The sequence below is a fragment of the Penaeus vannamei genome, chromosome 41 (assembly GCF_042767895.1).
Source record: "Penaeus vannamei isolate JL-2024 chromosome 41, ASM4276789v1, whole genome shotgun sequence".
NCBI lineage: Eukaryota > Metazoa > Arthropoda > Malacostraca > Decapoda > Penaeidae > Penaeus > Penaeus vannamei.
In genome coordinates this window covers 6,307,054-6,327,053 of record NC_091589.1, presented here as the reverse complement: position 1 = coordinate 6,327,053, position 20,000 = coordinate 6,307,054, and the positions used below count along the sequence as shown (strand labels likewise).

The following is a 20,000-nucleotide window of genomic DNA, read 5'->3' as shown; positions in this document are numbered from 1 at the left end:
TATGGATCTCATTACATAAAAAATCAGTCCGAACGTATTTGGTAAATGTTATTCAGTTACTTGAAGTTACTCCATTTCAGTCTTAAATTCAGACTTTGTATAGGATATTTTTTTCTTGTTAAGTATGAGTAAAAAATTCAGATTTACATAAAAATGAGATCTTTATTTCATATATAAGAAAATATAATTCGTCGAATATATGTCATATATTCCTTTATATCATCCTTTCTTAAGCGTAGGCAGGAGGAGGGGGGGCGTAGGCGGGGGGAGCGGGCTTGTAGGTGGGGGTGTGCTCGGGGTACTGAGCCTCGCCCTCGTAGCTGACCTCAGCTACGAGACCGTCGCCGTTGTCCACGTACTTGACGGTCTGCTTGCGGCCGTCGGGGAGGTCCACGGTGTAGCTGCCCTCGGTCTTGTAGCCGTCGCGGGACTCCGAGTGGCCGAGGTTGACGCCGGAGTAGCCGTCGGCGACGCCGTAGTTGTAGTTGTACTTGGGTGGGACCTGGAGAGAAGGAAAGTCAGTGAGAAATGTTTCTCAGTAAGTATTCATGTCTTTTGTGGGACCATCATCGTGGCTGTAGCCTGGACAATTGGGGAAGAAACTTTATATTGACGGACTTGGTCTTAGTAACAAGGCCATTAATGGTTGTCAAAAAGCCTTCTGTGATTGCACAAATACTTACATCCGGGTATTCGGGCTGGTAGTGTGCGGGGGCGTGGTAGGCGGGTTCGGGGGCGTGGTAGGCGGGTTCGGGGGCGTGGTAGGCGGGTTCGGGGGCGTGGTAGGCGGGTTCGGGGGCGTGGTAGACAGGTTCGGGGGCGTGGTAAGGTCTTGGGGTGTAGACGGGGATAAGGGGCTTGTGGACGGGGGCCTTGTCGCACAGAGCGACGACAGCCACGCAGGCGAGGACGGCGACCTGTGGACAGAATTTCATGTTATTTCAAATGTGGATAAAAGAACAGCATGTTGGACTGTGCTTACCAGGCGTAGAAACAGAAGGGAGACTGCTGCTGCGACCAGTTCTCCATCGCCAAATATGCACTTAGTGTTTATATATATATATATATATATATATATATATATATATATATATATATATATATATATATATGAATTATATTATATATAATCATATGATAACACAAAAAGGAGCTAGTATGAGCACTGCTCTCAATACTGCCGTTATCCAAACAAAATGAACTACACTACTTTTCTCCCGTCTCATTTTGAACTCAAATCGCGTTGTGCCAATGTAAGCTAAATATTCATTGCTGTAAACCCTACACTTCGTAATTTCTTCGTAGATTAAAAGTCTGAATTTCGCTATAGAAGAGGATTTCGTACCTTGAGAGACATGGCTGGAGAGTGAATGATAAATGGTGGTTGACACTTCCCCTTATATATGCGAGAGTGTGTTCGTTCGTGCGTTGGTTCTGCCTTAGGCCTTCCTCGCACAGCCTGAGGGGGGGATTTTCGAGTCCCTGAAATCCATTCACTAATCTTTAGTGGTGCGAATTTCTTCTGTTTATAGTCATTATCATGCATACTATTTTTCTATCTAGCTATATAGCTATATGTATCTTCATCAACTATCTCTCTATTCATCTATCTCTTTCTACCTATCAGTCAATCCATTTATTTATCTATCAATCAGTCCATCTATTTAACTATGTATTTATCTACCAATTTATCTATCTATATGTATGTGTATATATTTATATACATATATATATATATATATATATATATATATATATATATATTTTTTTTTTTTTTTTTTTTTTTTTTTTTTTTTTTTTTTTTTTTTTTTTTTTTTTGTCAACGTTTCTTGCGTATTTTCTCTCGGGGTGAGCCGTGTGAGGGCCTCTCACCCCGACGCCTCGTGTGTATATATCTGCTTGCAACATTATGAATCTATACATACATTACAAGTATTCATGCTCGGATGTGCGCGTGTGCATGTAGACAAACACACACACACACACACACACACACACACACATACATACATATATATATATATATATATATATATATATATATATATATATATATATATATATATATATGTACATACACACACAGCTAGGTGTGTGTGGATATATATGTTACACATATACAAACATATCTATATATGCATATATATGTATATATACATATGTATACATATACACATATGTACATTTATGTGCGTATGTATCTATATACATGAAGATTAGTGACGATGGGAAGAACCTTCACCTAATAAATTATGCAACGTCATGCAACGGAAAAATCGCTAAAGGAATCACAAAGGAAAATAACTGATATAAAGAGCACAATTTTGCAAATGCAATACGTTAAACTTGTAGCTTTATGATATATCTAAAATAGATTATTCTCATTTAGAAAACATGAAACACTTTGCCAAAACAGTGGTTTTGTTCACTGTATTGAAATCCTTGTTCTTTTTTTTTGTTCCACTGTGTTGTATTCCACTGAGGTTATCTGTTCTACCTGTTCAATCCCACGCCAGGCCTTCACAGCAAAGAATATCCACTGTAACAAATGGAATTAAAACTAAATCTAAAATATACAGATTTTCTGTAAGTAAACCTAGTGTAACTCTCAGTCATTTTGATTTCGTCAAACATATAGTGGTTCTGTTTACTGTTTTAAAGTCCATGCTCTTTGTTGTGTTCCATAGTGTAAGAATGAAAACAACTATCATGCTTTAAATGATTTCAGGCAATAGTATATCTTATATGATACGCAATATTCTCTGTGAGTAAACTCTTTGTAACTATATGCTTTTTCAGATATTATGTTCTTGTATTCCATAGTGTAGACTGTCGATTGTCTTGCTTTAGATGTGGTTTCAGGAGATAATCTGTAATCAGTCCATGTTAAAATCAGTCTAATTTAATGCTATAGAAATTAGAATGTCATAGGATGTGATGGTTAAGACTTAAAAGATTTTTTCTGATTTCTATATGTCTGTAGCTGGATGTTCTATGATTTATAATTACTGTAAACACATACGCATAAAAAGTTAGATATGTTAATTCTGATTGCAATATGGAAAAAAATGAGTTTTCTCAACACCAACAGTACAGTTAATCACAGTGAAAAAGAATCAATTTTGGTTAAACTTTTATTAATGAAATATAGGGTTTGGGCAGCGATGTCTTCATTTATATTTTTCTTTTTTATCGGTCACAGTACGCAATCATTGATAACGTATTTAGTGAATATTAATTAGTTTATCAGATGTTTTCTATTTCAGTTTCCAATTCAGTGACGTCAGACGTGAGTAGAATGAGTGAAAAATTCAGATTTATATAAAAATAAGATTTTTATTTCATATATGAGAAAATATAATTCGTCGAATATGTGTCTGATATATGTTCCTTTATATCATCCTCTCTTAAGCATAGGTGGGGGTAGGGGGGACGTAGGCGGGGGAAGCGGGCCTGTAGGCGGGGGTGTGCGCGGGGTACTGAGCCTCGCCCTCGTAGCTGACCTCAGCTACGAGACCGTCGCCGTTGTCCACGTACTTGACGGTCTGCTTGCGGCCGTCGGGGAGGTCGACGGAGTAGCTGCCCTCGGTCTTGTAGCCGTCGCGGGACTCCGAGGCGGCGAAGTTGGCGCCGGAGTAGCCGTCGGCGACGCCGTAGTTGTAGTTGTACTTGGGTGGGACCTGGAGAGAAGGAAAGTCAGTGAGAAATGTTTCTCAGTAAGTATTCATGTCTTTTTGTGGGACTATCATCGTGGCTGTAGTCTGGACAATCGGGGAAGAAACTTTATAATGACGGACTTGGTCTTAGTAACAAGGCCATTAAAGGTCAAAAAGCCTTCTGTGATTACACAAATACTTACATCAGGGTATTCGGGCTCGTAGTGTGCGGGGGCGTGGTAGGCAGGTTCGGGGGCGTGGTAGGCGGGTTCGGGGGCGTGGTAGGCGGGTTCGGGGGCGTGGTAGGCAGGTTCGGGGGCGTGGTAGGCGGGTTCGGGGGCGTGGTAGGCGGGTTCGGGGGCGTGGTAGGCGGGTTCGGGGGCGTGGTAGGCGGGTTCGGGGGCGTGGTAGGCGGGTTCGGGGGCGTGGTAAGGTCTTGGGGTGTAGACGGGGATAAGGGGCTTGTGGACTGGGGCCTTGTCGCACAGAGAAACGACAGCCACGCAGGCGAGGACGGCGACCTGTGGACAGAATTTGATGTTATTTCAAATGTGGATAAAAGAACAGCATGTTGGACTATGTGCTTACCAGGCGCAGAAAAAGAAGGGAGACTTGTGTTGCGCCAATTCTCGATCGCCAAACATACACGCATTGATTAGTGTTTACATGTACATGAATAATATAGTATATAATCATATAATATATATAATGTACATCTACATCAATATATACATATATATATGTCTATCAAAAGGGATTTGAAAAAGGTTTGAGTGAATCAAAATCCATGGACAAAGATTATCCTAACACAAAAAGTAGCACGTATGAACACTGTTCCCAGTACTGTCATTATCAAAAAAAAATGTACTGTCTCATTTTCCAACTCAAATAGCTCCCGTTGTGTCAATTTATTCACCAAATATTCACTGCTGTAAACCCTACACTTCGAAATTTCTTCGGAGATTAAAAGTCTGAATTTCGCTATAGAAGAGGATTTCGTACCTTGAGAGACATGGCTGGAGAGCGAATGATAAATGGTGGTTGACACTTCCTCTTATATATGCGAGAGTGTGCGTTCGTCCGTGCGTTGGTTCTGCCTTAGGCCTTCCTCGCACAGCCTGAGGGGGTGATTTTCGAGTCTCTGAAAGGCATTCACTAATTTTCAGTGAGGCAATAAATACATTCTGTTGATTATTTATTGTCCTTATCTCATATGTTGCCTTCAGGTAATTTTATGAATGTAAGTAAACATTTGTTGATTTATTAATGACGAAGAATTGTTTTTTAAAGAGCATCTGCCTATCTGTTTATCATTCTATCTAGATATATATTTATCTGTGTCTCCATCACCCTATCTATCTTTATATCCATCTCTTTCTACCTATCAATCACTCTTTCTATCTGTCTATCTATCTATCTATCTATCTATCTATCTATCTATCTATCTATATATATATATATATATATATATATATATATATATATATATATATATTAATATATATATATATATATATATATATATATATATATATATATCATGTATACAGAACGCTCTTAGACTAATCCTGTGACCAGTTATTCCTACTTCTCTGTTTATCAAACTGCTAACTTCTCCCACGTGTTTTCTCTCGGGGTGGGCCGTGTGGATTCCCCCCCCCCCCCCCCACGTCTCGTGTGTATGTATCTACTTCTCTTTATCAGTATTTACATTTTACCCATTCGCATACGGATGTTCAATTACTCGCTCAAGCCAACACACACAAAGACACATATATGTATATGTATATATACATGTATATGTATGTAAATATATATATATATATATATATATATATATATATATATATATATATATATGTATATATATATATATATACAGACACACAACGCATACATATATATACCCACACACACACACACACACACACACACACACACACACACACACACATATATATATGTGTGTGTGTGTGTGTGTGTGTGTGTGATATAAATTTGCACACACACAAACACATATATATAATGTATATATGTGTGTGTGCATGCGTGTACGCATTTATGTACACATATTCATATACATCAATATGATATTTATTCTCTGCTTCATTTTTGGTGACGAGGGAATGACCTTCTATCTAATAATTTCCAAATAAATGACATGCGATAACATTATGCTTCAAAGCAATGTAACACGTACGTCATGTAACAGAAAAGATAGCTTTCAAACAAAATCAAGTTAGAAAAAAAAAAAAAATCCTGATTACTGATTCGCTGAGTAAAACTTTTCTGAAAATACTTTGAATGTAATATCTGATATTCCTTGATACTATCTAATGCTGACTTTATCTGAACGTTTGTCATTGATGAAAATAACTGATAAAAAGAACTCGGTTTTGCAAATGCATGTTAGACTTGGGGATAAATAATTAATCTAATATAGGTTATTCTCACTGATTTAACTATATGTAGCTTTACGCAGTTTTTAAATAGGTTCAAGATACAGTGGTTTTGTTTTGTTTTAAAATTAATATTTTTGTTGTATTCCATGGTGTAAAAGTTGAAAAAAAAACTAATTTGCTTTGGAAGTGTTTTCAGATTATCTGTTTTATCTGATACAGTTTTCTCTTTGAGCAAATTCTATGTAATTATATACTATTTTGTTTAGACAAGATATAGTAATGAATTTACTAATCTAAAAATCTATGTTGTATTTTGTGGTGTAGTTGTGACAATTATCTTGCTTTGGATGTGATATCGAGAGATGATCTGCAACCTAATGTTCAAATCTGTCATATCTAATGTTAGAAATATTAGAATCTAATAACATGGTACTGTAATTTTTGCTGGAATTCTTTGGTTATAAAAAGGGATATGACACGTTATAATATGCTCATTCTGATTTCAAGATGAAAATTTTGAGCTTTTTATACACCAATGGTAATCACAGTGAAAATAAAGACGGAATTTCGCAGCATTCTGTGAAAATCGGTTTAAATTACATTAATGAAATATAGGGTTTGGGACAGATGTTTTCTTCAATCACATATATATATGTATATTCTTTGTTATGGATCTCATTACATAAAAAATCAGTCCGAACGTATTTGGTAAATGTTATTCAGTTACTTGAAGTCTTAAAGTCAGACTTTCTATAGGATAAAATTTTCTTGTAAAGTATGAGTAAAAAATTCAGATTTATATAAAAATAAGATCTTTATTTCATATATAAGAAAATATAATTCGTCGAATATATGTCATATATTCCCTTATATCCTCTTCTCTTAAGCATAGGTGGGGGTAGGGGGGGCGTAGGCGGGGGGAGCGGGCTTGTAGGCGGGGGTGTGCTCGGGGTAGTGAGCCTCGCCCTCGTAGCTGACCTCAGCTACGAGACCGTCGCCGTTGTCCACGTACTTGACGGTCTGCTTGCGGCCGTCGGGGAGGTCCACGGTGTAGCTGCCCTCGGTCTTGTAGCCGTCGCGGGACTCCGAGTGGCCGAAGTTGGCGCCGGAGTAGCCGTCGGCGACGCCGTAGTTGTAGTTGTACTTGGGTGGGACCTGGAGAGATGGAAAGTCAGTGAGAAATGTTTCTCAGTAAGTATTCATGTCTTTTGTGGAACCATCATCGGGGCTGTAGCCTGGACAATTGGGAAAGAAGCTTTTATAGTGACGGACCTGGTAAGGTCTTAGTAACAAGGCCATTAATGGTTGTCAAAAAAGCCTTCTGTGATTGCACAAATACTTACATCAGGGTATTCGGGCTCGTAGTGTGCGGGGGCGTGGTATGCGGGTTCGGGGGCGTGGTAGGCGGGTTCGGGGGCGTGGTAGGCGGGTTCGGGGGCGTGGTAGGCAGGTTCAGGGGCGTGGTAAGGTCTTGGGGTGTAGACGGGGATAAGGGGCTTGTGGACGGGGGCCTTGTCGCACAGAGCGACGACAGCCACGCAGGCGAGGACGGCGACCTGTGGACAGAATTTGATGTTATTTCAAATGTGGATAAAAGAACAGCATGTTGGACTATGTGCTTACCAGGCGCAGAAACAGAAGGGAGACTGGTGTTGCGCCAATTCTCGATCGCCAAACATACACGCATCGATTAGTGTTTATATGTATATGAATAGTATAGTATATAATCATATAATATATATAATATACATCTACATCAATATATATATATATAAATATATATATATATATATATATATATATATATCTGTCTATCAAAAGGGATTTGAAAAAGGTTTGAGTGAATCAAAATCCATGGACGAAGATTATCCTGACACAAAAAGTAGCAAGTATGAGCACTGTTCCTAGTACTGTCATTATCATAAAAAAATATATATATATTGTCTCATTTTCGAACTCAAATAGGTCACGTTGTGTCAATTCATTCACCAAATATTCACTGCTATAATCCCTACACTTCGTAATTTCTTCGTAGATTAAAAGTCTGAATTTCGCTATAGCAGAGGATTTCGTACCTTGAGAGACATGGCTGGAGAGCGAATGATAAATGGTGGTTGACACTTCCTCTTATATATGCGAGAGTGTGCGTTCGTCCGTGCGTTGGTTCTGCCTTAGGCCTTCCTCGCACAGCCTGAGGGGGTGATTTTCGAGTCCCTGAAATGCATTCACTAATCTTTAGTGGTATCTTCTGTTGAAACTTTTTTTTATAGTCATTATCATATGTGTTGTCTTCAGGTGATTTTATGAATGTAACCGGGTATTTCTTTCTTTATTAAAGACGGAGAATAAGTTTCTAAATAAGTATCTGTTTGTCTTTTTACCTTTCTATCTAGCCATATATCTTTCTGTGTCTTCATTAACCTATCCATCCATCCACCTCCCCATACTTATTAATCAGTCCATCTATTTATCTATGTATTTATCTATTAGTCTATCTATATATATAGGGCAAGAAAACGACAAGTATACAGAACCCTCTCAGAGTAGTTCTATGACCAATTATCTCTTCTCACTTTTTCTGTTTATCAAACTGTCAACTTCTCTCGCGTATTTTCTCTCGGTGTGAGCCGTGTGAAGGCCTATCACCCTCACGCCTCGTGTGTGTATTTCTGCATGTACTGTTATGTATCTGTACATATATTACGCGCATTCACGAACGGTTGTGCGTGTGTGTGTGTGTGTGTGAGCATATACATAAACACACATACATACATACATAGATATACACACGCAGAAATAGGTGTGTGTTGTATATATATGTTACATCCACACACATCCACACATAAAAATCCATACACACACAGTCATATATATATACCTATATACACAATATATGTGTATATATGTATATTTATATGTGTATGTATGTATATACACATAGATATGTGTGTAATGGTTATATACATATATATACATATATATATATATATATATATATATATATATATATATATATATATATATATATATATACACACATATATATATACGCGTTTTTTTTTTTTTTTTTTTTTTTTTTGTATACATATGTCAATATCATGTTTCTTCTCTGCTTCATTTTCTACTGGTGACGAGGGAAAGAACCTCTACCTAATAAATCATAAATAAATGATATACGTTAACATGTCAAAACAATGAAGCACGTACGTCATGCAACGGAAAAAGGTTTAGCAAAAGAAAACGGTTTCCTATTTACTGATTTTCTAAGTAAAACTATCACAGAAAATACTACATATATCTGATATCCTTGGATACTATCTAATGCTGAGTTTATTTGAACGTTTGTAATAAAGGAAATTAACTGATATAAAGAGCACAATTTTCCAAATGCAACGTTTTAGACTTGGAGATGAATGCTTTATCTAAAATGGACCATTCTCATCAAGCAAAACTTATGAAACAATGTGCCATTTTGATTCGGTTCAAGATATGGTGGTTTTGTTCACTGTTTTAAAATCCTTGTTCTCATTTTGTTCCACTGAGTTTCTCTGTTCTACCTGATATACAGGTTTTCTGTAAGTAATCCCTGTGTAACTCTATGACATTTTGGTTTGGACGAAGATATTGTGGTTTTGTTTACTGCTTTAAAGTTCATGCTCTTTGCTGTATTCCATGGTGTAAGAATTGACACATATGTTGCGTTTAATTATTTCAGGCGATAATCTATTTTATCTGATATACAGTATTCTCTGTTAACTAGACATTTATGTTCTTGTATTCCGGAGTGCAAAAGATAAGTCAATTGTCTAGCTTAAGATGTGGTTTCGGGAGATAATCTGCAACCACTCCATGTTAAAATAAGTATAATCTAATGCTATAGAAATTACAATCTAATAGGATCATTTTGTAATTTTAAAAAAAATAGAATTATTTTAAAATGAGATGGAATGGTTTGATCTTAAAATAATTTTCCTAAACTCTATATGTCTGTCACTAGATGTTCTAGGATTTATAATCATTGTAAAAACACACTCACCAAAAGACAAATATGCTCATTCTGATTCTGTAATGGAATAAAATGAGTTTCCTCTACACCAACGTATACATAATCACAGTGAAAATAAAGAAGCAATTTCACAGCATTCTGTGAAAATCGATTGAACTTATATCAATGAAATATAGAGTGTGGAGCGCTGTCTTCATATATATATATATATATATATATATATATATATATATATATATATTTATATTTATATATATATAATATTTCTTTGCTAAGGATCACATGCAGTCTCTCAGCTTTCGATTCCGTTACGTCAGAGGTGAGTACAATGAGAAAAAAAATCAGATTTATAGAAAAATAAGATCTTTATTTCATATGAGAAAATATAATTCGTCGAATATATGTCTCAGATATATATTCCTTTATATCATCCTCTCTTAAGCATAGGTGGGGGTAGGGGGGGCGTAGGCGGGGGGAGCGGGCTTGTAGGCGGGGGTGTGCTCGGGGTAGTGAGCCTCGCCCTCGTAGCTGACCTCAGCTACGAGACCGTCGCCGTTGTCCACGTACTTGACGGTCTGCTTGCGGCCGTCGGGGAGGTCGACGGTGTAGCTGCCTTCGGTCTTGTAGCCGTCGCGGGACTCCGAGTGGCCGAAGTTGGCGCCGGAGTAGCCGTCGGCGACGCCGTAGTTGTAGTTGTACTTGGGTGGGACCTGGAGAGAAGGAAAGTCAGTGAGAAATGTTTCTCAGTAAGTATTCATGTCTTTTGTGGGACCATCATTGGGACTGTCGCCTGGGCAATTGGGGAAGAAGCTTATAATGACGGACCTGGTAAGGTCTTAGTAACAAGGTCATTACTGTTTGTCATACAGCACTCTGTGATTGCACAAATACTTACATCAGGGTATTCGGGCTCGTAGTGTTCGGGGGCGTGGTATGCGGGTTCGGGGGCGTGGTAGGCGGGTTCGGGGGCGTGGTAAGCGGGTTCGGGTGCGTGGTAGGCGGGTTCGGGGGCGTGGTAAGGTCTTGGGGTGTAGACGGGGATAAGGGGCTTGTGGACTGGGGCCTTGTCGCACAGAGCGACGACAGCCACGCAGGCGAGGACGACGACCTGTGGACAGAATTTGTTATTTCAGATGTGGATAAAAGAACAGCATGTTGGACTATGTGCTTACCAGGCACAGAAACAGATAGGGAGACTGGTTTTGCGCCAATTCTCGATCGCCAAATATACTCATCGGTTTGTTTTTATATGTAAATAAATCTTATAATAAATAATCATATATATATATATATAATATACATATACATATATATATATATATATATATATATATCAATTTATCTCTATATATTTATCTGTCTATTAATATGGATTTTGGAAAAAGTTTGACTTAAAATCCATGGACGAAGATTATCCTAACATACAAAAAGTATGAGCACTGTTCTCATTATTTTCATTAAGTTCTTTTCTCCCGTCTCATTTTTAAACTCAAATCGCGTCGTGCCAATTTAAGCTAAATATTCATTGCTGTAAACCCAACACTTCGTAATTTCTTCGTGGATTAAAAGTCTGAATTTCGCTATAGAAGAGGATTTCGTACCTTGAGAGACATGGCTGGAGAGCGAATGATAAATGGTGGTTGACACTTCCTCTTATATATGCGAGAGTGTGCGTTCGTCCGTGCGTTGGTTCTGCCTTAGGCCTCCCTCTCACAGCCTGAGGGGGTGATTTTCGAGTCTCTGAAATGCATTCACTAATTTTCAGTGAGGCAATAAGTACATTCTGTTGATTTTTTATTGTCCTTATCTCATATGTAGTCTTCAGGTAATTTTATGAATATAAGTAAACATTTGTTGATTTATTAATGACGAAGAATTGTTTTTTAAAGAGCATCTGTCTGTCTATCTATTTATCATTCTATCTAGATATATATCTAACTGTGTCTCCATCACCCAATCTTTATATCCATCTCTTTCTACCTATTAATCACTCTTTCTCTCTCTCTCTCTCTCTCTCTCTCTCTCTCTCTATATATATATATATATATATATATATATATATATATATATATATATATATATATGTATGTATATATCATGTATACATAACGCTCTTAGACTAATCCTGTGACCAGTTATTCCCACTTCTCTGTTTATCAAACTGCTAACTTCTCCCACGTGTTTTCTCTCGGGGTGGGCCGTGTGGATTCCTCCCCCCCCCCCCAACCCACCCCCACCCCCCACCCACGTCTCGTGTGTGTATATCTACTTCTCTGTATCAGTATTTACATTTTACGCATTCGCATACGGATGTGCAATTACTCACTCAAGCCGACACACACACAAAGACACATATATGTATATGTATATATACATGTATATAAATAAATATATATATATATATATATATATATATATATTCACATACAAATATATAGATACACACACACACAACGCATACATATATATATATATATATATATATATATATATATATATATATATATATATATATATATATATATGTGTGTGTGTGTGTGTGTGTGTGTGTGTGTGTGTGTGTGTGTGTGTGTGTGTGTGAGTGAGTGATATAAATTTACACACACACAAACACGTATATATAATGTATATATGTGTGTGTGCATGTGTGTACGCATTTATGTACACATATTCATATACATCCATATGATATTTATTCTCTGCTTTATTTTTTTAGTGACGAGGGAAAGACCTTCTATCTAATAATTTGCAAATAAATGACATGCGATAACGTTATGCTTCAAAGCAATGTAACACGTACGTCATATAACAGAAAAGATAGTTTTCAAACAAAATCAAGTTTAACAAAAAAAAAAAAAAAAAAAAAAAAATCCTGATTACTGATTCACTGAGTAAAATTTTTCCGAAAATACTATATATGTAACACATCATATTCCTTGATACTATCTAATGCTGACTTTATCTGAACGTTTGTCATAGAGGAAAATAACTAATAAAAAGAACACGGTTTTGCAAATGCATGTTAGACTTGGAGATAAATAATTAATCTAATATAGGTTATTCTCGTTGATTTAACTTTATGTAGCTTTACGCAGTTTTCAAATAGGTTCAAGATTCAGTGGTTTTGTTTTGTTTTAAAATTAATATTTTTGCTGTAATCCATGGTGTAAAAGTTGAAAAAACTATTTTGCTTTGGAAGTGTTTTCAGATGATCTGTTTTATCTAATGCACAGTTTTATCTATAAGCAAACTCTATGTAATTTTATACTATTTTGTTTAGACAAGATATAGTAATAAACTTACTAATTTAAAAATCTATTTTGTATTTTGTGGTGTAGTTGTGACAATTATCTTCCTTTGGATGTGATATCGAGAGATGATCTGCAACCAAATGTTCAAATCTGTCATATCTAATGTTAGAAATATTAGAATCTAATAACATGGTACTGTAAATTTTGCTGGAATTCTTTGGTTATAAAATGGGATATGACACGTTATGATATGCTCATTCTGATTTCAAGATGAAAAAAATGAGCTTTTTATACACCAATGGTAATCACAGTGAAAATAAAGACGCAGCATTCTGTGAAAATCGGTTAAAATTATATCAATGAAATATAGGGTTTGGGAGCGATGTTTTGTTCAATCACATATATATATTCTTTGTTATGGATCTCATTACATAAAAAATCAGTCCGAACGTATTTGGTAAATGTTATTCAGTTACTTGAAGTTACTCCATTTCAGTCTTAAATTTAGACTTTCAATAGGATAAAATTTTCTTGTAAAGTATGAGTAAAAAATTCAGATTTATATAAAAATAAGATCTTTATTTCATATATAAGAAAATATAATTCGTCGAATATATGTCATATATTCCTTTATATCATCCTTTCTTAAGCGTAGGTAGGAGGAGGAGGGGCGTAGGCGGGGGGAGCGGGCTTGTAGGCGGGGATGTGCTCGGGGTACTGAGCCTCGCCCTCGTAGCTGACCTCAGCTACGAGACCGTCGCCGTTGTCCACGTACTTGACGGTCTGCTTGCGGCCGTCGGGGAGGTCGACGGAGTAGCTGCCCTCGGTCTTGTAGCCGTCGCGGGACTCCGAGTGGCCGAAGTTGGCGCCGGAGTAGCCGTCGGCGACGCCGTAGTTGTAGTTGTACTTGGGTGGGACCTGGAGAGAAGGAAAGTCAGTGAGAAATGTTTCTCAGTAAGTATTCATGTCTTTTCGTGGGACCATCATTGGGGCTGTAGCCTGGACAATCGGGGAAGAAGCTTTTGTAGTGACGGACTTGGTCTTAGTAACAAGGCCATTAAAGGTTGTCAAAAAGCCTTCTATGATTGCACAAATACTTACATCAGGGTATTCGGGCTCGTAGTGAGAAGGGGCGTGGTAGGCGGGCTCGGGGGCGTGGTATGCTGGTTCTGGGGCGTGGTAGGCAGGTTCGGGGGCGTGGTAGGCGGGTTCGGGGGCGTGGTAAGGTCTTGGGGTGTAGACGGGGATAAGGGGCTTGTGGACTGGGGCCTTGTCGCACAGAGCGACGACAGCCACGCAGGCGAGGACGGCGACCTGTGGACAGAATTTCATGTTATTTCAAATGTGGATAAAAGAACAGCATGTTGGACTATGAGCTTACCAGGCGCAGAAACAGAAGGGAGACTGGTGTTGCGCCAATTTTCGATCGCCAAACATACACGCATCGATTAGTGTTTATATGTATATGAATAATATAGTATATAATCATAAAACATATATGATATACATCTACATCAATATATATATATACATATACATATACATATATATATATATATATATATATATATATATATATATATATCTGTCTATCAAAAGGGATTTGAAAAAGGTTTGAGTGAATCAAAATCCATGGACGAAGATGATCCTAACACAAAAAGTAGCTAGTATGAGCACTGTTCCCAGTACTGTCATTATCAAAAAAAAAAATCTATTGTCTCATTTTCCAACTCAAATAGCTCGCGTTGTGTCAATTCATTCACCAAATATTCACTGCTATAAACCCTACACTTCGTAATTTCTTCGTAGATTAAAAGTCTGAATTTCGCTATAGAAGAGGACTTCGTACCTTGAGAGACATGGCTGGAGAGTGAATGATAAATGGTGGTTGACGCTTCCTCTTATATATGCGAGAGTGTGCGTTCGTCCGTGCGTTGGTTCTGCCTTAGGCCTTCCTCGCACAGCCTGAGGGAGTGATTTTCGAGTCCCTGAAATGCATTTACTAATATTTAGTGGTATCTTCTGTTGAAAGATTTTTTTTATAGTCATTATCATATATGTTGTCTTCAGGTAATTTTATGAATGTAACCGGGCATTCCTTTCTTTATTAAAGACGGAGAATCAGTTTCTAAATAAGCACCTGTTTGTCTGTTTACCTTTCTATCTAGCCATATATCTTTCTGTGTCTTCATTAACCTATCTATCTATCCATCCACCTCCCCATACTTATTAATCAGTCCATCTATTTATCTATGTATTTATCTATTAGTCTATCTATATATATAGGGCAAGAAAACGACAAGTATACAGAACCCTCTCAGAGTAGTTCTATGACCAATTATCTCTTCTCACTTTTTCTGTTTATCAAACTGTCAACTTCTCTCGCGTATTTTCTCTCGGTGTGAGCCGTGTGAAGGCCTATCAACCTCACGCCTCGTGTGTGTATTTCTGCATGTACTGTTATGTATCTGTACATATATTACGCGCATTCACGAACGGTTGTGCGTGTGTGTGTGTGTGTGTGAGCATATACATAAACACACATACATACATACATAGATATACACACGCAGAAATAGGTGTGTGTTGTATATATATGTTACATCCACACACATCCACACATAAAAATCCATACACACACAGTCATATATATATACCTATATACACAATATATGTGTATATATGTATATTTATATGTGTATGTATGTATATACACATAGATATGTGTGTAATGGTTATATACATATATATATATATATATATACATATATATATATATATATATATATATATATATATATATATATATATATATATATATATATATATATATACACACACATATATATATACGCGTTTTTTTTTTTTTTTTTTTTTTTTTTTTTGTATACATATGTCAATATCATGTTTCTTCTCTGCTTCATTTTCTATTGTTGACGAGGAAAAGAACTTCTACCTAATAAATCATAAATAAATGATATACGTTAATATGTCAAAACAATTCGTCCGTGCGTTGGTTCTGCCTTAGGCTTTCCTCGCACAGCCTGAGGGGGTGATTTTCGAGTCCCTGAAATCCATTCACTAATCCTTAGTGGTGCGAATATCTTCTGTTTATAGTCATTATCATACATGCCATTTTTCTATCTAGCTATAAAGCTATATGTATCTTCATCAACTATCTATTCATCTATCTCTTTCTACCTATCTGTCAATCCATTTATTTATCTATCAATCAGTCCATCTATTTAACTATGTATTTATCTATGAATTTATCTATCTATATGTATGTGTATATATTTCCATACATACATACATATATGTGTGTGTGTGTGTGTGTGTGTGTATTTTTTTTTTTTTTTTTTTTTTTTTTTTTTTTTGTCAACGTTTCTCGCGTATTTTCTCTCGGGTTGAGCCGTGTGAGGGCCTCTCACCCCGACGCCTCGTGTGTATATATCTGCTTGCAATATGAATCTATACATACATTACAAGTATTCACGCATGGATGTGCGCGTCTGCATGTAGACAAACACAGACACACACACACACACACGCACGCACACGCACACACACACACACACACACACACACACACACACACACACACACACACACACACACACACACAAATATAAATATATATAAAGATTAGTGACGATGGGAAGAACCTTCACCTAATAAATTATGCAACGTCATGCAACGGAAAAATCGCTAAAGGAATCACAAAGGAAAATAACTGATATAAAGAGCACAATTTTGCAAATGCAATATGTTAAACTTGGAGCTTTATGATATATCTAAAATAGACTATTCTCATTCAGAAAAAAATGAAACACTATGCTAAAGCAGTGGTTTTGTTCATTGTATTGAAATCCTTGTTCTTTTTTTGTTCCACTGTGTTGTATTCCACTGAGGTTATCTGTTCTACCTGTTCAATCCCGCGCCAGGCCTTCACAGCAAAGAACATCCACTGTAACAAATGGAATTAAAGCTAAATCTAAAATATACAGATTTTCTGTGAGTAAACCTAGTGTAACTCTAAGTCATTTTGATTTCGTCAAACATATAGTGGTTTTGTTTATTGTTTTAAAGTCCATGCTCTTTGTTGTGTTCCATAGTGTAAGAATTAAAACACCTATCATGCTTTAAATGGTTTCAGGCGATAGTATATTTTATATGATACGCAATATTTTCTGTGAGTAAACTCTTTGTAACTATATGCTGTTTCAGATATTGTGTCCTTGTACTCCATAGTGTAGACTGTCGATTGTCTTGCTTTAAATGTGGTTTCAGGAGATAATCTGTAATCAGTCCATGTTAAAATCAGTCTAATTTAATGCTATAGAAATTAGAATGTAATAGGATGTGATGGTTAAGTCTTGAAAGATTTCTTTCTGATTTCTATATGTCTGTAGCAGAGTGTTCTATAATTTATAATTAATGTAAAAACATACGCATAAAAAAGTTAGATGTGTTAATTCTGATTGCAATGTGGGGAAAAATGAGTTTTCTCTAAACCAACAGTACAGTTAATCACAGTGAAAAAGAATCAATTTCGGTTAAACTTTTATTAATGAAATATAGGGTTTGGGCAGCGATGTCTTCATTTATATTTTTCTTTTTTATCGGTCACAGTACGCAATCATTGATAACGTATTTAGTGAATATTTATTAGTTTATCAGATGTTTTCTATTTCATTTTCCAATTCAGTTACGTCAGACGTGAGTAGAATGAGTGAAAAATTCAGATTTATATAAAAATAAGATTTTTATTTCATATATGAGAAAATATAATTCGTGGAATATATGTCTGATATATGTTCCTTTATATCATCCTCTCTTAAGCATAGGTGGGGGGAGGGGGGGCGTAGGCGGGGGGAGCGGGCTTGTAGGCGGGGGTGTGCTCGGGGTACTGAGCCTCGCCCTCGTAGCTGACCTCAGCTACGAGACCGTCGCCGTTGTCCACGTACTTGACGGTCTGCTTGCGGCCGTCGGGGAGGTCCACGGTGTAGCTGCCCTCGGTCTTGTAGCCGTCGCGGGACTCCGAGTGGCCGAAGTTGGCGCCGGAGTAGCCGTCGGCGACGCCGTAGTTGTAGTTGTACTTCGGGGGGACCTGAGGAGGAAAAAGTTTAATATAAATCATTTTTCATTGTCTTCCCACGGAACTTTCAATGTGTATAGAAATCAATGTAAAAACATTAAGTCAAGGGAAGAAAATCGTCATAAATTAAGATTGTGGTGACTGTATCTTAATACTCATTTGTAATACTGATTGCACAAATACTCACATCAGGGTATTCGGGCTCGTAGTGTGTGGGGGCGTGGTAGGCGGGCTCGGGGGCGTGGTAAGGTGTCGGGGCGTGGTGAGGTCTAGAGGTGTAGACGGGGGGATGGGGGATGTGGACGGGGACTTTGTCGCACAGAGCGACGACAGCCACGCAGGCGAGGACGGCGACCTGTGGACAGAGTTGTATGTTATAAGAAAAAGAAAAGAAAGATACATGGATTACCATGAAAATATCATATACAAAAAGGGAGGGAGAAAGATGAATAAATGAACAAAATTAATCACAAAATATTTAACGTCTAAACAAACATTTCTCTTCAATGGAGGATTTCGTACCTTGAGAGACATGGCTGGAGAGCGAATGATGATTGGCGGTTGACGCTTCCCCTTATATGTGCGACAGTGCGTTCGTTCGTGCGTTGGCTCCGCCTTAGGCCTTTCTCCCATGGCCTGAGGGGGTGATTATCGGGCCCTTGAAATGCATTGGCCCTAAACGACGAGAGGACAAGGAATATCCTTTGGACGAATTTTCGTTCTTTACTTTCGTTCTTACATATACAGAAAGGTGTGGTATCAGGTAGCCGAATAGGAATCTCTCGGTTGAACAATAAACACATCTGTTTATCCGTTTATTTATCCAGCTATCTCTCTAATCATCCATTCATCTACTGATATAAGACTTTATATATATATATATATATATATATATATATGTATATATATGTATATATATATATATAAATGTATACATACATATATGTAAATATACATGTTAATGTGCATATATAGACACATACATATACATACATACGTGTGTGTGTGTGTTTATATGCATGTGCTTGTGTGTGTATATATGTGTGTGTGTGTTTATATGCATGTGCTTGTATGTGTATATATGTGTGTGTGTGTGTGTGTGTGTGTGTATGTATACATATATGTACACACCCACACATATATATACATATATACATATATATACACGCACACATATATATGTATATACATATATGTGTGTTTATGTACATATACATGAATATATATATATATATATATATATATATATATATATATATATATATACATATATATACATGTACATATTTATACATATAAATACAAACGCACACACACACATACATACATACATATATATATATATATATATATATATATATATATATATATATATATATATATATATATATATATATATATATGCATACATACACATATCTCTCTCTCTCTCTTTCTCTCGCGATATATATGTGTGTGTATGTGTTTCAATGTATATATATATATATACATACATATATATATATATATATATATATATATATATATATATATATATATATATATATATATACATACGTCCACACACGCACACACTCATATATATAC

The 20,000-nt window shown here is 36.8% G+C and overlaps 6 protein-coding genes across 6 annotated transcripts in view; all 6 read right to left on the bottom strand.

Moving 5' to 3' along the window:
- Positions 1-195: 195 nt before the first annotated feature.
- On the bottom strand, positions 196-1,357 carry LOC138860456 (larval cuticle protein A2B-like). The gene is made up of 3 exons (XM_070118027.1): positions 1,346-1,357; positions 684-917; positions 196-502 (listed from the first exon to the last, which is right to left on the bottom strand). Exons 1-3 carry the CDS (start codon positions 1,355-1,357, stop codon positions 230-232), a joined length of 519 nt encoding a protein of 172 aa, XP_069974128.1. The 3' UTR covers positions 196-229.
- Positions 1,358-3,369: 2,012 nt separating this feature from the next.
- LOC138860455 (cuticle protein 7-like) lies at positions 3,370-4,670 on the bottom strand. Its single transcript, XM_070118026.1, has 3 exons — positions 4,659-4,670; positions 3,860-4,177; positions 3,370-3,680 (listed from the first exon to the last, which is right to left on the bottom strand). The coding sequence occupies exons 1-3, from the start codon at positions 4,668-4,670 to the stop codon at positions 3,408-3,410; spliced, it is 603 nt and encodes a 200-aa protein (XP_069974127.1). The 3' UTR covers positions 3,370-3,407.
- Positions 4,671-6,853: 2,183 nt separating this feature from the next.
- On the bottom strand, positions 6,854-9,961 carry LOC138860454 (platelet glycoprotein Ib alpha chain-like). Its single transcript, XM_070118025.1, has 4 exons — positions 9,946-9,961; positions 9,616-9,721; positions 7,402-7,614; positions 6,854-7,213 (listed from the first exon to the last, which is right to left on the bottom strand). The coding sequence occupies exons 1-4, from the start codon at positions 9,959-9,961 to the stop codon at positions 7,042-7,044; spliced, it is 507 nt and encodes a 168-aa protein (XP_069974126.1). The 3' UTR covers positions 6,854-7,041.
- Positions 9,962-10,434: 473 nt separating this feature from the next.
- On the bottom strand, positions 10,435-12,014 carry LOC113801143 (mucin-7-like). Its single transcript, XM_070118024.1, has 3 exons — positions 12,004-12,014; positions 10,960-11,172; positions 10,435-10,774 (listed from the first exon to the last, which is right to left on the bottom strand). The coding sequence occupies exons 1-3, from the start codon at positions 12,012-12,014 to the stop codon at positions 10,603-10,605; spliced, it is 396 nt and encodes a 131-aa protein (XP_069974125.1). The 3' UTR covers positions 10,435-10,602.
- A 1,911-nt stretch (positions 12,015-13,925) lies between these two features.
- Positions 13,926-15,188, bottom strand: LOC138860402 (cuticle protein 21-like). The gene is made up of 3 exons (XM_070117895.1): positions 15,165-15,188; positions 14,417-14,629; positions 13,926-14,233 (listed from the first exon to the last, which is right to left on the bottom strand). Exons 1-3 carry the CDS (start codon positions 15,174-15,176, stop codon positions 13,961-13,963), a joined length of 498 nt encoding a protein of 165 aa, XP_069973996.1. The 5' UTR covers positions 15,177-15,188; the 3' UTR covers positions 13,926-13,960.
- A 2,925-nt stretch (positions 15,189-18,113) lies between these two features.
- Positions 18,114-20,000, bottom strand: part of LOC138859136 (cuticle protein 18.6-like) — a 4,324-nt gene continuing 2,437 nt past the window's right edge. The window contains exons 2-4 of the mRNA XM_070118023.1: positions 18,936-19,049; positions 18,601-18,768; positions 18,114-18,425 (exon numbers count right to left, since the gene is read on the bottom strand). Of these exons, the coding sequence (XP_069974124.1) occupies positions 18,153-18,425; positions 18,601-18,768; positions 18,936-19,049 (555 nt within the window). The 3' untranslated portion in view covers positions 18,114-18,152. The remainder of the gene's footprint in view (positions 18,426-18,600; positions 18,769-18,935; positions 19,050-20,000) is intronic.